The sequence below is a fragment of the Lathyrus oleraceus genome, chromosome 6 (genome assembly GCF_024323335.1).
Source record: "Lathyrus oleraceus cultivar Zhongwan6 chromosome 6, CAAS_Psat_ZW6_1.0, whole genome shotgun sequence".
NCBI lineage: Eukaryota > Viridiplantae > Streptophyta > Magnoliopsida > Fabales > Fabaceae > Lathyrus > Lathyrus oleraceus.
Genome location: NC_066584.1, coordinates 417035327 through 417052574, shown reverse-complemented (window position 1 = coordinate 417052574; position 17248 = coordinate 417035327). Strand labels below are relative to the sequence as shown.

At 37.9% G+C, this 17248-nt stretch overlaps 1 protein-coding gene across 1 annotated transcript; it reads right to left on the bottom strand.

Moving 5' to 3' along the window:
- Nucleotides 1-2420: 2420 nt before the first annotated feature.
- LOC127091121 (40S ribosomal protein S18) lies at nt 2421-4267 on the bottom strand. The gene is made up of 4 exons (XM_051029677.1): nt 4103-4267; nt 3855-4015; nt 3570-3758; nt 2421-2664 (listed from the first exon to the last, which is right to left on the bottom strand). Exons 1-4 carry the CDS (start codon nt 4103-4105, stop codon nt 2559-2561), a joined length of 459 nt encoding a protein of 152 aa, XP_050885634.1. The 5' UTR covers nt 4106-4267; the 3' UTR covers nt 2421-2558.
- Between the last annotated feature and the right edge of the window lie 12981 nt (nt 4268-17248).

The window sequence follows — 17248 nt, the reverse complement described above, 5'->3', positions numbered from 1 at the left end:
GTTCTAGGGACTTTATTAAACAAACATAATAAAGAAAAAGTCTTTTTATTATTAATAAATAATTCGATACATGTACCAAAAGTATTGGCCTCTAGGGCTTACACCAACATTCACAACTTTGGTTTTCTCACCAGCAAGTGTGATCCCTCCTTATTCGCTATAAGAAGACCTACATATACCATCTTCATGTTGGTATATGTAGATGATATGATATAATTATTACAGGTAACAAAGTCATATCCAAAACCTCATCACTCAGCTACATGCTCAGTTTTCTCTCAAATAACTTGACTCTTTCAATTATTTCTTAGGAATTGAGATCTCAAAGGTTTCCCATTTAGGCATATTCTTAACTCAAACTAAATATATCAGAGATCTCTTGGCCAAAACAAATATGAGTGAGGCCAAGAGCCTTTCCACTTCTATGGTGTCTAACCTTAAACTCACAAGACAAGGTTTAGACTATTTACCTGATCCTTCCTACTATAGGTCTGTTGTTGGGGCATTACAGTATGCCATTATTACTAGACCAGAGATCAACTTCTCTGTTAACAAGGCTTGTCAGTTCCTATCTCAACCTTTGCAAAGTCATTGGGTTGCTGTCAAGAGAGTTTTGAGATGTCTCAGAGGTACTTTGCATCATGGTCTGCATTTTATGCCTGCAAATCCTACCAAATCATTTCCAATTACATCATTCTCTGATGCTAATTGGGATTCTGACCCTGATGATAGAATGTCTACATTAGGCTCTTGCATTTATCTTTGGCCAAATATGATATCTTGGTGGTCCAAGAAATAAACTTTGGTAGTCATATGAAGTATTGAGGTAGAGTACAAATGTTTGGTTAGCACTACTTTAGAGGTACTTTGGATCCAATATCTCCTCTAAAAGCTTCAAGTCATCACTCTATCTCCCACACTATATTGTGGTAATCTTAGCACTGTAACTTTGTCTCACAATCATGTACTCTATGCCAAGACCAAACACATGGAGTTAGACATTTTCTTCCTTAGAGAAAAGGTTTTCAACAACACATTTTGTGTTAAGCACATTCCTACTGAGTTACAAAATGCAGACATTCTGACCAAACCTCTTTCTGCTCTAAGATTCCTTGCTCTTAGGAATTATCTTAGAGTGATGGACAAGACTTCTCATCACTAAAGGATGAGCTTCAACAGTAAGGCAGAAGACTCCTTCATTTAAGAGGAAAATATTATAGTAATACAAATAAATATATATAAGAAGTCTAATATATATTAGTAGGTAGACTGTTACTGTTAACCATGCTTAGCTATACTCAATTTGTTATGATTTGTCCCTAGTATAGCTCTCTATATATACATAATTTGTAGATGATAACTTGGTGAATTTAATCACTACAAAACATAATTACCTCATCTTCTATGCTTTCTTTATCTTTCTCTAATATCTTCAACAAGCATGGTTACTTTTACTAAAATATTAATATAATTGTTACTGTTTAAAATTTTAGAAAACAATTTTATTGATTCCTTTTAAATGTTAATTTCACTTTGACTAAAATATTTTAACAAACAAATTTATTTTATTTGTATTATTTTTCATGTTAGTATTAATTACAAATATTTAAATTAATATTTCAACTTATAATAAATTAGTTATAAATATTTAAATTAATATTTCAACTTATAATAAATTAATTCTAAAAAAATATAAATAAATAATATAAAATTATAGGACCAATATATATTATTTAGAGTTGCACTATTAGGAATAAAATAGATGAATTGCTTTACAATTACAATGATGTAGTTTAATATTATATTTTAATGAGTCCCATCAAAAATTTAAAATTAAGTTGCATATATGCTCTTAGTGATCATAGAAGAAATAGAGCTTTTTATTTAATAAAACAAATTATTGGTATATATAATAAAACAACATAAAGGATGATGTGATCATGATGAAAGGGCCAATGTGACCGCGATGAAGCATGGTTAAAAGAAAAAAAACTAAGACAATGTGATGTAACAGAGTAAAAGAAAAGAGTTTCTTTTTTGCAAAGAAATGTTTGAAGTTTTGAGATGAACCTTCGAATTGGACACTCTTTATTTCAAATACAAGCAACAATAATATATTTGACTCAAATACTTCTGTTAGATTTGATCAATGCTACATGTCCAGGACTGAGTTCTAAACCAGGATCCTTAGGTAATGGTTAAGCTGTAAGAGACACTCGGTACCTCTGGTTAAAATGTAAGAGACCCTTACAATCTCAAGAAGTGCCCTGGGTCTTGTTCTTGCCAATAAGCTATCATTATATTAAATATTGATATTATTTGAAAAGTAGCACATTCTCATTTTAGTACTAACGTGAATACATAATTTCATGCTGAAGGATACATCAAAAAATACCAACATAATTAAACTAATCAGGCACTTGAACACAAACCAAACAAAATTGAAATTGTCACAGTATTCATTCAAAAACCATACAAGATCAATATATAAATCATGTCGAATGCATTTAAAATATGCCTCCTCAAAATATCTAATCTCCAAATCAAAACATAAAAGCTTATCGCTTCTTTGAGACACCAACAGTCTTTCCCCTGCGTCCAGTAGTCTTGGTATGCTGACCACGAACACGAAGGCCCCAGTAATGCCTCAAACCACGGTGGTTTCTGCATATTAAAAACATGTAAGTCTTCAAGCGTTACCACAACAGCCAAAATATAACTAACCAGCCAATACCCTATTTCTCAACATAAATCCTTCAAAATGATATCATCTACAAAATTTGACTAGAAACAATGCAGAACTACTATGCATGAGATACATCATCTCATGACACATCTTTTCCCAGCATCAAAATGAATATATCATATGTTTGGTCTTGCGTTTGGTATTGCATTTGTAATTACACTTTAACATCCAGAAGCATTTTTATGTTTAAATTTAGAAGCTATACATTGAAGCTTTTGTGTTTACGTGACTTTTGATCGCAATTTTCTCCAACGTGACGATTTACCAAACAGGTGCCTATACTAAGTAGAGTGCAGAATGCTGTAAAACGGCTACATATTCATTACTTAAACTGTCACCTTGAGACTATCTATCCAAGACAAATAGTGCAGAACACTGTAAAACAGCTACATATTCATTACTTACACTATCACCTTGAGACTATCTATCCAAGACAACGCTATCACCTTGAGACTATCTATCCAAGACAACGCTATCACCTTGGGACTATCTATCTATCCAAGACAAAACCATATACTACAAGTCATTCGATAGGAACCAACAAACAACTTTATGGCCAAGTTTTAGTTGCCTAACTTTAAGCTTAAAGAAACAATTTGCTTATACAAGTCCAACTTCATTAATTCTAGAAATTGCTGTTAAAATGCTAACTTAAACATGCCCCAAAAATTTAGATAAATAACAACACTAATTTAGGAAAAGATGTCCTAGAATATAAAGGCAAACAATCACATTTTCCCTCCCACTTCATAACCTGGCTAAACTCAAATGAAATCAATAATAAAACTATGTTTAATTGAGAGGAATTGCTTTGAATACAAACCTGATTTTTTTGAGTCTCTCCAAATCATCTCTCAACTTCATGTCAAGTCCATTGGAGACAACTTGAGAGAATTTACCATCCTTGTAATCCTTCTTTCTATTCAAGAACCAATCAGGTACCTTGAATTGACGAGGGTTTGCAACCACTGTCATCAAATTATCCAACTCTGCAGCACTCAACTCACCAGCCCTAAATATCCCAATAACAAAATATCACTCATTTTTCATCAGCAACAACAAAAAAATAGGATTTTTACTTATACAATGCAAAAACTAAATTACAAACCTCTTGTTCATGTCAATATCAGCCTTCTTACAGCAAATGTTAGCAAATCGCCTTCCAATACCCTTGATGGAGGTCATTGCGAACATTATCTTCTGCTTCCCATCGACGTTGGTGTTTAGCACACGCAGAATGTGCTGAAATTCTTCGTTCGCCACCAAAGACTATCATTCATAACAAAAAAAAAACAAAATCAGTGGTTATTCAGAAATACCCGGCGGAGACAGATGAAATCGGGATCGGAAATATACCATTTTCGCCTAGCCGCGGAAGATTTGTTGAAGAGGGATGGTTGCCGGCAAGGCTGTGTATCAGTGTGGCCACTAGAGAATGCGAAAGAAATTTTAGGGTTTGTGAGTGTAGAATTTATATAATATGTTCAGTGGGTAGATTGATTTTATGGGCCAGTCACTAATAGTACCATTGTAAAAATAAATGAGGGTTAAATAATTAAGTTTTATTAAATTTGATGTGAGTATGTAAAAATAAAATGATGTTAAATAATTAACAATGGGGATCTAATCTCATCATGCAGATATTACATATACAGAGTTTATTTCTTATATATTCATGTGTGAGATAACTCTAAGCCCCACAACAAAATTTAAAATTCTCTTACATTTCTTAATAATTAAGGATAGTTATATATTATACTTTTAACAAATGCGATTGGCGTCCATTATGGAAATTTGTACAACTGATTTGGACAATGTCATATCTCAATTTTATCCTACCATTTATTATATTATCCAATTCTATTTTTTTCATCTGCTGCATCAATATGACTATTGCATTTGATCATGCATTTCATCCGTCAAAAATCATTCATCTGGATGCAGTTAAATAAAGTCAAAAGTCAAAACTTTGACTCTTTTGTGACTTTGATTAATTTTTTAACAGAATTGTTCTGAGATGGAAAATGACATGTCTTTCATTGAGTCCTCATATGCTATATATAATTACAAGATTGAATGGAAATAGCTAATCATTCCAAAAATAGTTTCCTAATATTAAAGGACATTTATGCTATAGATACTAAATTGAATATATGTACAACTGGTACATAATTGAATATCTTCATGATGTTATTGGCAATTAACAGCAAGATATCAATTGCCTAAAACCTCCCCTCAAGTTGGAGCATGCAGATTGTGGATGCCCAACTTGTTTAGAAAATAATCAAACTGTTGTTTTCCCAATGCTTTAGTAAATATATCAGCTAGTTGAATATTAGTGGACACATGGTGAGTTGAAATATTGCCTTTGAGAAGCTCATCATGTAAGAAGTGACAATCAACTTCGATGTGTTTTGTGCGCTCATGGAAGACTGGATTGGCAGCTATATGTAATGCTGATTGACTGTCACAATATATCTTCATGGGGTGAGATTCGGGGACACCGAGAGAGAGCAAAAGTGCTTTCAACCATTTGAGCTCACATGTGGTAGTAGCCATGGAACGATATTCCGCCTCAGCCGAGGAACGTGAGACAACATGTTATTTCTTGGTTTTCCAAGAGATAGGAGAATTCCCAAGGAAAACAATCCATCCAGTGAGAGAGCGCCTAGTCAAAGGACATCCTGCCCAATCCGAGTCACACCAGGCATAAATTTGAAGGTCACAATCAGCTTAGAGAAGAATACCTTGGCCAGGATTTCCCTTGAGATAACGGACGACATGGAGAGCTGCGTTCCAGTGCTCTTCTAAAGGTTTTTGCATAAATTGAGCCAACATATGAACAGAGTAAGAAAGTGTTGGTGTAAGCCCTAGAGGCCAATACTTTTGGTACTTGTATTGAATTATTTATTAATAATAAAAGGCATTTTCTTTATTATGGTTGATTAATAAAGTCCCTAGAATAGATAGTCCGTTTAATGTATTAAGTGTGACTTAATCATGAGAACACATTAAACATAAGGGCACTGTTCTTAAAGTATCTGTAGTCGAGCTTTAATATGAAGTGGGATAACATTAAAGCATTAAGACTATTATGTTTGTAGACTAATGATCACATCTCATGGATCATGGATAAAGAGTTATCAAGTCTTAAACATAGGTATGAATATTAGGAGTAATATTTATACCGGATTGACCCGCTATGAGAATACTATATAGAAAGTTATGCAAAGTGTCATAATAGTGTATACCACTCTTCGACCTGAAACCACTATGGATCCTAGATGTAGAGTCGAGTGCTTTATTGCTGATCCAACATTGTCCGTAACTGGATAACCATAAAGACAGTTGATGGGTACTCCACGAAGCATGTTGAGGGACATGAGTGTCCTAGATGGAATTTGCCAATCCTGCGTAACAGGATAAATGTCTATGGGTCCAATATTGAACTGGACAAGGGTGACACGGTCTATACCTTGTGTTCAATATAGACATAAGGGCAAAGGGGTAATTATACACATAATTATTATCACAGGAGGTTTTGTCAGATCACATGACATTTTCGTGACTTGGGTAGCAGTGATGTGTTGCTAGATACCGCTCACTGTTTATTATGTTAAATGCATGATTTAATATAATTGCCAACGCCGCGAAAACCTATAGGGTCACACACAAAGGACGGATTGATGAGAGATAGAATAATTAAGGAACATCGTAAGGTACGGTGTACTTAAGTAGAATACGAAATATGGTAAGGTACCAAATACTTAAGTGATTTTGGCATTTTATGAGATATGGGCCAAAATGCACTTAAGTGGGCTTTTTGGCTTGAAGCCCACACAAGTGGTTCTATAAATAGAACCCCTTGGGTAGAAGCATTGTAACTCACTGAGACAGAAAACACAACTGAAGAGTTGGAATTTCGTATCTCTCTCTCTCACTCAAAGCCTTCATTCATAATAGCTAGCACTGCGATTGAAGGAATCCGTTCGTGTGGACTGAGTAGAGACGTTGTCATCGTTCAACGTTCGTGATCGCCCCGTGGATCTGTATCAAAGGTTTTGATCATAATCAGAGATCTGCACCAAAGGTTTGAATCGCCACAAGAGGTAACGATTCTATCACTGATCATGCCCATTCGTAAGGATCACTAAATGGAGAAAATTTTAAATTCCGCTGCGCCTTGGATGGCCATTCTCCTTCAGAAAGTTCTGGTCTAGTGATAGCTAAGTAGACCAAACGACCTACTAGTCTTCGATACCGATCCGGATTAGAAAGAGGAGTTCCAGTGGCCAAGGGAAGATGATGATTCTGATCTAAGGGAAAACCAACGGGTTTAGCTCCCAACAACCCAACTTCAGTGATGATATCAAGTGTATATTTCCTTTGACACAAGAAAATCCCATTGGAGTTGCGAGCCACCTCAAGGCCAAGAAAATATTTTAAAGGGCCGAGATCTTTCATATGAAAGTATGTGTTCAAGTAGGATTTGAAGGACTCAATTGATTTGTTGTTGTTTCCAGAAATGATAAGATCATCCACATAGACTAACACATACAGCTCTACATAGTCACGATGTAGAGTAAAGAGAGAATAGTCAGAGTAGCACTGTATAAAACCATACCGTAGCAGAGCATTTTTGAGTTTGGAAAACCAACATCGAGGTGCCTGTTTCAATCCATATAAAGATTTGTGCAAGCGACATACTTGATTTGGTGTAGAGGTCTTGAAACCGGGAGGTAATTTCATATATACTTCTTCATCAAGCTCACCGTGTAAAAAAGCATTATGAACATCCATTTGGTGAAGTTCCCAGTGCTTGGCAGCCGCAACAGCGAGAAATGTTCTCACAGTTACCATTTTCACCACTGGTGCAAAGGTTTCATGATAATCCAGCCCCTCAACTTGGTTGTTCCCCATAGTAACAAGTCTTGCCTTATAACGCTCGATAGTTCCATCTGAATGATATTTAATCTGATACACCTATTTGCTACCAATAGCCTTTTTGTTTGGAGGAAGCGTTTCTACTGTCCAAGTGCCATTATTTTCAAGAGCTTCAATTTCCAACTTCATGGCATCTCGCCATCGAATATTTTTGACGGCTTCAGCAAAGTTTTGAGGTTCTGTAGCTGCAGAAACAGCGGCTAAAAATTTCCTGTGTCGTGGTGAAAAGTTAGCATAATTACATACTTGGCTAAAGGATAAGGTGTACCTGAGGGACGTGACGAAGTAGTAGAACAATTTGCGGGGCATATCTTAGTGTGGTATTGGTCACAAAGTCTTGCAGCTTGGTAGAAGGCAATTTGATACGATGACCACGTCCCAAATTTTCGATAGTGTCTGCAGCCTGTGGTTCCTCACTGGTTTCAACAAATGATGACATATTTTGGGAGTCAAATGAAGAAGATCAAGCAGGAGATTCAATTGAAATAGGTGGCGTGACACTTGACACATCTTTATCAAGTAATGTTGCAGTTTCAATTGCCGGAGTTGAGGGGACAGCAGGTATAGTAGGAACAAGCTGGAAAAAATCGTCTTCAATAGCATTACTGAAAGATGCACCAGGCAAGATGTGATCATTTTCAAACGGAATTTCGGCAGCAAAAGGAAATTCATTTTCACAGAAAACAACATCTCTTGAGTTAAAGAAAACGCCCAGCTCTAAATCATACATACGCCATCCCTTGGTGCCATATGGATAGCCCACAAATACACATTTTCTACTTCTAGCAGCAAATTTATCACCCTTATGATGTTGATTATGCGCATAAGTGTTGGTTGAGATTTAAGTGTCGGGTTTTTGTTATCGTATCCACAGGGATTGTAAGATATCACCGCCGTTCGATGGTTGTATTAATCTTAGCTTAAGTAACAATAAGGTTTTGGTTGGTTGTCACGTTATCTTGCATAAAAAGGTAATAAATTGCGGTAAAAGTTAAGGTTTGAATGAATGAGAAATATTGCCAAAGTTAGGGTTCGATGATCACTTTGCATGTATTTGTTCGGTCAACAATCTTATAAACTCCTTTAGATGATAAATCATTTCACAAAGTCCTCCCAATATGTTTCTCTCGAACACACATTGTGAGTTTTCCCATTTTGATCCATTGTTTCTCTCGAACACAATCTATCAAAATGACAACTTTTTGGTTCAACCTTATGGTGAACAAAATCATTCATTACTATCTCTAGCTAACAAACAAGATTGGATGAAAACCTAGGTCAAGAGTTGGTAAACATCTCTCGATCATAAACCAACACAAAGAGTTTTAAATAGAAACAAAGTTTTCATCATATATTCACCATTAAAGAGTTTACACATGAAGATCCTTACATCTACACACAAAGCTAGTAATCACCTACATCTAACCTTGACAAATGGATGACTTAGCTACTCATTTTCATGGTAGCTTGGTCGGCAAGTTTCGGAAGAAGGTTGATCAACGTCCAAGTCGGATAATCGATGTTGGATGGGAATCCACCTTCTTTTTGTAGAAGATGGTTACAAGATGAAGAGAAATGAAATCTAGGGTATAAAAGATCCTAAGAACAATGCTGGAAAATATCTCTAAGAAAGTACAAAAGTGGAAAAATGCTGTAAAAACTAGGTTTGGCTCTCAAAAGTGGCACTTGCTACTTATAGACATGTGCTGGGCTGTCATGCTCGCTAGGCGAGCAGAATGGCTCGCCTAGCGAGGGTCTAATTGTGGCACACAAGGCACCTGTGCCCAGAGAAACAGGGTCTGTTGAACTGTCATGTTCGCCTAGCGAACAAACCTTCGCCTAGCGAAGGACACGCTCCAACCTTCGCCCCAGCGAGGTTGAGAGGTTTTGCTACTGGAATGCTCGCTGGGGACTCGCTAGAGCCTCGCCTAGCGAGTGAGTGCTGGCTGCGCTTTTCACCAAAACTGAACGAACTCGCTACCACTTTCGCTAGGATCTCGCCTGGCGAATTTATTGGCATTTTACTGGAGCTTTTCGCTGGAAACTCGCCTAGCGAGGCCTTCGCTTCAGCTCTCACCTAGCGAGCAAGCTGATGAAATCAAATTCTCTTTGGTTCCTTTGCCAACTTCTTGTGTCTTTCATTTTCTATTGTTTCATGCCTTTTACCTGCACAATAACACACAAATCAAAGGTACCAAGATCGTTTATCAATGTATTGCATTTCATGTTAGAACAAAGGTGGTTTTGACAAAAGAGCAAGGAAATAGAGTGAAAAATACCCTTAATTGATAACTCAAATAAGCACTTTTGGGTATCTAACAACTCTCCCCAACTAGATTCTTGCTTGTCCTCAAGCAAAGTATGCCTCTTGAAGGACAAGAGGATTTGCTTTAAGAAAAAGGTTTCTCCGAAGTTGGATAAACGGCTCAAACACAAGCGAAATCAGCCTATACAAGTTTCCAATGGTTCGAATACAATAATACACAAGAACTAAAACTTAATAGCAATGCAAAATATTTATCTATCTACAACAATATTATTCTGAATGAATCACCCTATCTCTCCTCTTCGAATAAGGAATGAAGAATTTTCGCGTTTGCAACCGCGGGAATAATCTCACTCTCTAACAAACAATGAAGAAATCAAATAGATTCATACAATGTCTAACAATTAAAAATGGTACTGTGGAAGCATAAAGATCACTAAGGGCTTTTCGGTTGAAGCTTGGTTAGGTTAACAAACAAGGGTCATTTCTAAGGCCATTGAAACGAAAGTGCCGATGCAAAAGAGACATTCACAGTATTATTCACACATCTCGACTTTGTTTCATTTGTTTCTTATTTGAAACCTTCACAACTCATATTTCACAACTCAATTTTTTTTTCTATTTTTTTTTTCACTATTTTTCTTCCAAACAAGCATTCATTTTCATTCTTTTTATTTTTGTTCTTTTCTTTCACATCATATTTACAAAACAAATGTTTCTTTTCTATATTTTCCTTTTCAATGCTTGCTTGGTTTTTCATTTTTATTTTCAAGAGTTGTGGTACTTACCAATTCTCCCCAACTTATTTCTTACTCACCCTAAGTGAATGCTCTTAACTTTTTACGGCAAAAGAACAATAATCAAGATTTTCCAGGTTGTAACAAAAAGATTTTTGAAATCTCGCTTTATTTCAAGCTGAGATTCAAGTGTTTAAGCTCAAAGGGGTTAACGAATACTCTCTCTGCTCACAGGTAAGTTAGTTTTTGGATGTAGTTGTGCTCGAAAGAAAACAAGTGCCTTGATCATTTCTAATTGCTTCCACAATTTCACAATAATAAAAGACAAAGCATGAATCACATGAATTAACAAAATTTATTAGAATCCAGCATTTACGTGTACAATGGAGGTTTCCTCACAATTTGTGGTTTTAAGTTCTAGATGAAACATTCATTCAATTATGTTGCAAAAAGACACTATTCAATTTACCAAAAAGAGTAAAGTTCCTAATGTATTCTAACATTCTAGCCGAAGGTAACCATGTACCTTAGCCTTATTCACTTGTTTATTCTTATCATTGCCATCCAAGCTCGGATGCACCTTCATTGGGTACTTCTTGAGGAGCAACCAATCTAGAAGGTTCGCCACTTAATCACCCAAAAATTTATTAAACAAACAAAATTAAAAACAGAAATAAATAACATTAACTGAAAATATAAATTTGTTCATGGGGGACAAAACACCCCAATAGTACAACACCAAAGTCAAAATACATAATCCGAAAATACAAATAAAAATAAACATAAAAACTGAAAAATATAGAAACTTAACCCTCTACGGGCTCAGAAATCCTCCTCACTACCGGCTTCAGAACCGGTAGCCTCATCATCCTCATCATCATCATCATCAGCTGCAGCACCTGAAGACGCACCAGCGCCCGCCCCCTCACCAAACACAGGCCTGTCCACAGGCCATTGTGAGAGAGATGAAAATGAGAGAGTGTGGAGAGTGCTCGGTTAAATTGCCTCAGCAGAGTTGCAAAAACAGAAAAGTTGTGTTTGGGCCAATTGAGTGCCCTGCTGAGGTTTTAAATAAGTGCTGTCATGCAGCGCTCGCTGCTGCTTCGCCTAGCGAGCAGCTAGCGAGTTTGCTCGCTACTGCCTCGCCTAGCGAGCATCTGGCGAGCATGACAGCAAATGCCTTTTCAAAGGCAGCAGTTCATGTTCATACAACATGGTTAGCACTAGGAAACCCAACACACACAACACAAAAAACAGTAAATACTTACAATGTTGGGGTGCCTCCCAACTAGCGCTTGTTTAACGTCGGCTAAGCTCGACGGTGCGATGCTCACAGAGGAGCATCAAGCGGTATTGTGCAGCTTCCGCTGGCCACTTTGTTTTTAGAGCTTCCGAGATCCATTTTGTTTTTAGAGCTTCCGGGATCCATTTTGTTGTGCAACCTCCTCAAGGGATTTGTTGTCTTCAAGAGGTTCTTGATGAACCTTCGGTAAAATCTAATACCACCCTTTTTCGGAACTATTTGCACAACGCTCACCCATTCACCGTCGGCTATAGAACAATTCATCCCGGCCTCTACTAATTTGACAACCTCCTTCTTTTTTAGCACCCGCATCAATTGATTCTCTTCGTTTGTGGACAAATTATTGCTAATGATCACGGGTTTAACACAGTTATCATCAAGGTACACATATTTCAAATGTGGCTCTAGTTTCGGCTCCTCCACTATATTTGTCATATCCACGCCTTCCCTTGTCTCTTTATGATAGACAAGTTCTCCACAAGCTTCTAATTAATTCAACCATGCTTCCATCTTTTTTTCTTTAGTTTTGGTCGAAAGTTGGTAGACTCCGATAAGAGGTCTTTCGGAAGGATTAGAAATATGGACCTGGTTTGCGACCTCCACTAGCTTCTCCTCTGTGGCATCGATTCGGAAAGAATCATGTTTATCATTGAGATGCTTTTTGGCTTCAAAAAGATGGAAGGCTACCTCTTCATTTTGGACCCTTACCTTCATCAAACCGTTATCTACGTCTATCATCACGCGCGCGGTTTTCATGAATGGTCGGCCCAGGATGAGCGGAGCATCATCATCCTCTTCCATATCAATAATAATAAAATCAACCGGGAAGAAGAATTTATCAACTTTGACTAACATGTCTTGAGCCACTCCATATGGTGCAGTGGTAGATTTATCAGCAAGTTGCAAAGTCATCTTCGCAGGCTTGATATCAACATTTCCCAATCTTTTGATAATGGACAGTGGAATTAAATTGATGCTAGATCCCAAATAAATCAAGCCATTACCCATGTAGGTGTCTCCGATGGTTACCGGTAGAGCGACTCGTCCCGGATCGGATTCCTTCCTGGGGAGGGTTTTTTGAATGATGGCACTACATCGTGCATCAAGCAAGATTGTCTCAGGTTCCGTGTGCCTCCGTTTTTTTGTAAGTATGTCCTTCATGAATTTGGCATACTTGGGCATTTGCTCCAAGGCTTCGGCAAACGGAATGTTGATTTGCAATTGTTTAAAAATACCCATGAACCGGGCGTAATGCCGTTCATTCTCCCTTTTGGACGGAGCATGAGGATAAGGAAGGTTTTGGATTGGAGTAGCGCTCACTACCTCCTTTCCCTTTGCAACTCTAGAACTCCTCCATCTAGGTTTTTTACTGGCTCCACCACTACTTCATCACTTGTATTTTTCTCAATCTCCACACTTTTTTTCTTTTCAACTTCACCATTCTTTTCGTTATTTTCAACTTCTTCCTTCTCATTCCACTCCCCCACTTCACCATCAATATTTTCCTCAACTATTTCCTCCTCATTTTCTCTCTCAACTCTTTTTTTATTCTCACTCATCAACTCCCTCCCACTTCTCGTTGTGATCGCCTTACAATACTCCTTAGGATTTGTTTGCGTGTTTGCCGAAAAGGAAGGATCGGTTTGTTGTTCCGCGATTTGCTTAGCAAGTTGCCCAACTTGAGTCTCGAGATTTTTTATGGCCGCGTCATTGCTCTTTTGGTTAGCCATTGACATTTGCATGAATTGCGTCAATGTCTCTTCCAACTTAGAAGTTACGACCGGCGGTTGTTGAGATTAATAAGGATTTTGGGGAGGGTTTTGCCGGCTAGAAGAACCACCTCCATAACCTTGGTTTTGGTAATAGTTACTTCTAGGTTGGAACCCTTGGTTCCCTTGGAATTGTTGTTGATTTTGAGGGTGCGGTTGATAAGGTTGTTGTTGTTGTTGTTGTCTCGGTTGATAGTCCCGTTGATTGGCCATGTAGTTTACTTCGTCAAAACCGGGAGGTGGACAGAATCCGGTGTCATGTTCACCTTTACAAAGTTCACAACAAGTTATTTGTTTAGCTTTTGACGGTTCTCTTAACTCTTTGATTTGTTGCGTTAAGAGTTCCACTTGTTGTGAGATGAGCTTGTTTTGGGCGAGGATGGCATCGTTCGTCCCTAGCTCAAGCACTCCCGACTTCTTCAAAGAGTTTCCTCGACTTTGACTCTGAAGATCATTTAAAGCCATTCGATTTATGATGTTTGTGGCTTCTTCGGCACTTTTTGACAATAAAGATCCACCCGAGGTCGCATCCAACAACGTCTTGCAGTTTGGTTGAAGTCCATTTTTGAAGATATGGATTTGAGTCAATTCATCAAATCCATGCCCTTTACATTTCCGAAGCATGGACTTGAATCTTTCCCACGCTTCATTTAATGATTCACTGGTTCCTTGTGAAAACACCAAGATGGCCGTCTTGGATTCCATGAATCGGTTATGGGAGAAAAATCTTTCGATGAATTTCTCTTCTAACACGTTCCAGTCTGTCATTACGGCTGGTGTTTGATCTAGGTACCAATCCTTTGCTTTACCGAGCAAAGCGTGGGGAAATAATCGTCTGAACAACGGAAGCTCCTGAGCCTGATCCACTCCGGCAGCCAATGCTATCTCATAAAATTTTCTGAGAAAAGCAAATGGGTCTTCATGGTCCATTCCGGTGAATGGACTTCCATATAATAGATTTAGAGTTCCCGTTTTCATCTCAGCTTGCCTTCCGGTGTGGTTGGCAAACTGAGCGGTGTTCCTTGGACTATTGATGCATGGAGTAGAAATAGGTGGTGGTGGTTGTGGCTCCATGTTTGGTATGAATGGTGGTGGATTTGTGGTTGAATAACTTTCTCCTTGCTCTTGGCGTTGTCTAGCCTGTTGCCTCCTACGTCTCGTTTTGCTATTGAGCCTCCTTGCGGTTCTCTCGATCTCAGGATCAAAAAGAAGTTCGTCCACAGGGATTTGCCCTCGCATAAAACGTAAGCTGCACACTAAACCAAACAAATTACAAGCACAAGTCAAAAATTCACAAGCTAAAACTTAAACAACCATTGCGATGCTCGCAATATCAATTTACAATCCCCGGCAACGGCGCCATTTTGTTGGTTGAGATTTAAGTGTCGGGTTTTTGTTATCGTATCCACAGGGATTGTAAGATATCACCGCCGTTCGATGGTTGTATTAATCTTAGCTTAAGTAACAATAAGGTTTTGGTTGGTTGTCACGTTATCTTGCATAAAAAGGTAATAAATTGCGGTAAAAGTTAAGGTTTGAATGAATGAGAAATATTGCCAAAGTTAGGGTTCGATGATCACTTTGCATGTATTTGTTCGGTCAACAATCTTATAAACTCCTTTAGATGATAAATCATTTCACAAAGTCCTCCCAATATGTTTCTCTCGAACACACATTGTGAGTTTTCCCATTTTGATCCATTGTTTCTCTCGAACACAATCTATCAAAATGACAACTTTTTGGTTCAACCTTATGGTGAACAAAATCATTCATTACTATCTCTAGCTAACAAACAAGATTGGATGAAAACCTAGGTCAAGAGTTGGTAAACATCTCTCGATCATAAACCAACACAAAGAGTTTTAAATAGAAACAAAGTTTTCATCATATATTCACCATTAAAGAGTTTACACATGAAGATCCTTACATCTACACACAAAGCTAGTAATCACCTACATCTAACCTTGACAAATGGATGACTTAGCTACTCATTTTCATGGTAGCTTGGTCGGCAAGTTTCGGAAGAAGGTTGATCAACATCCAAGTCGGATAATCGATGTTGGATGGGAATCCACCTTCTTTTTGTAGAAGATGGTTACAAGATGAAGAGAAATGAAATCTAGGGCATAAAAGATCCTAAGAACAATGCTGGAAAATATCTCTAAGAAAGTACAAAAGTGGAAAAATGCTGTAAAAACTAGGTTTGGCTCTCAAAAGTGGTACTTGCTACTTATAGACCTGTGCTGGGTTGTCATGCTCGCTAGGCGAGCAGAATGGCTCGCCTAGCGAGGGTCTAATTGTGGCACACAAGGCACCTGTGCCCAGAGAAACAGGGTCTGTTGAACTGTCATGTTCGCCTAGCGAACAAACCTTCGCCTAGCGAAGGACACGCTCCAACCTTCGCCCCAGTGAGGTTGAGAGGTTTTGCTACTGGAATGCTCGCTGGGGACTCGCTAGAGCCTCGCCTAGCGAGTGAGTGCTGGCTGCGCTTTTCACCAAAACTGAACGAACTCGCTACCACCTTCGCTAGGATCTCGCCTGGCGAATTTATTGGCATTTTACTGGAGCTTTTCGCTGGAAACTCGCCTAGCGAGGCCTTCGCTTCAGCTCTCGCCTAGCGAGCAAGCTGATGAATGCAAATTCTCTTTGGTTCCTTTGCCAACTTCTTGTGTCTTTCATTTTCTATTGTTTCATGCCTTCTACCTGCACAATAACACACAAATCAAAGGTACCAAGACCGTTTATCAATGTATTACATTTCATGTTAGAACAAAGGTGGTTTTGACAAAAGAGCAAGGAAATAGAGTGAAAAATACCCTTAATTGATAACTCAAATAAGCACTTTTGGGTATCTAACAATAAGCTAGGAAACCAATGACACGGAGGTGCTCAAGAGAGGGACGTTTATCATACAAGAGTTCAAATGGAGTCTTACCATCCAAGTTCCTTGTAGGAGTGTGATTGATCAAATAACACGCAACAAGAGCACATTCACCCCAAAATTGAATTGGAAATTGAGCTTGAAAGCGCAAGGCACGAGCAACATTGAGAATATGTCTATGCTTCCGCTCCACTCTTCCATTTTGTTGTGGTGTCCCAACACATGAAGTTTCGTGAATTATACCATTGTCACGAAAATATGTTTTCATGCAAGTAAATTCGGTCCCATTATCACTACGAACAATCTTTACTTGTTTATTGAATTGTCGCTCAACCATTGCAAAGAATTGACAAAGATATTTAGAGACTTCTGTTTTCTCAACAATGAGATAAATCCACACCGCTCTCGAGTAGTCATCAACAATGGTTAAAAAATATCTAGCGCCACAAAATGTTGGGTTGCGATAAAGCCCCCATAAATCACAATGGATTAAATGAAATGCAGAAGTTGCTTTATTTTCACTAATTTGAAAAGTATCTCGAGACTGTTTTGCTCTAAGACATATTTCACATGATTGGGTACATAGATAATTGTTTCTATTA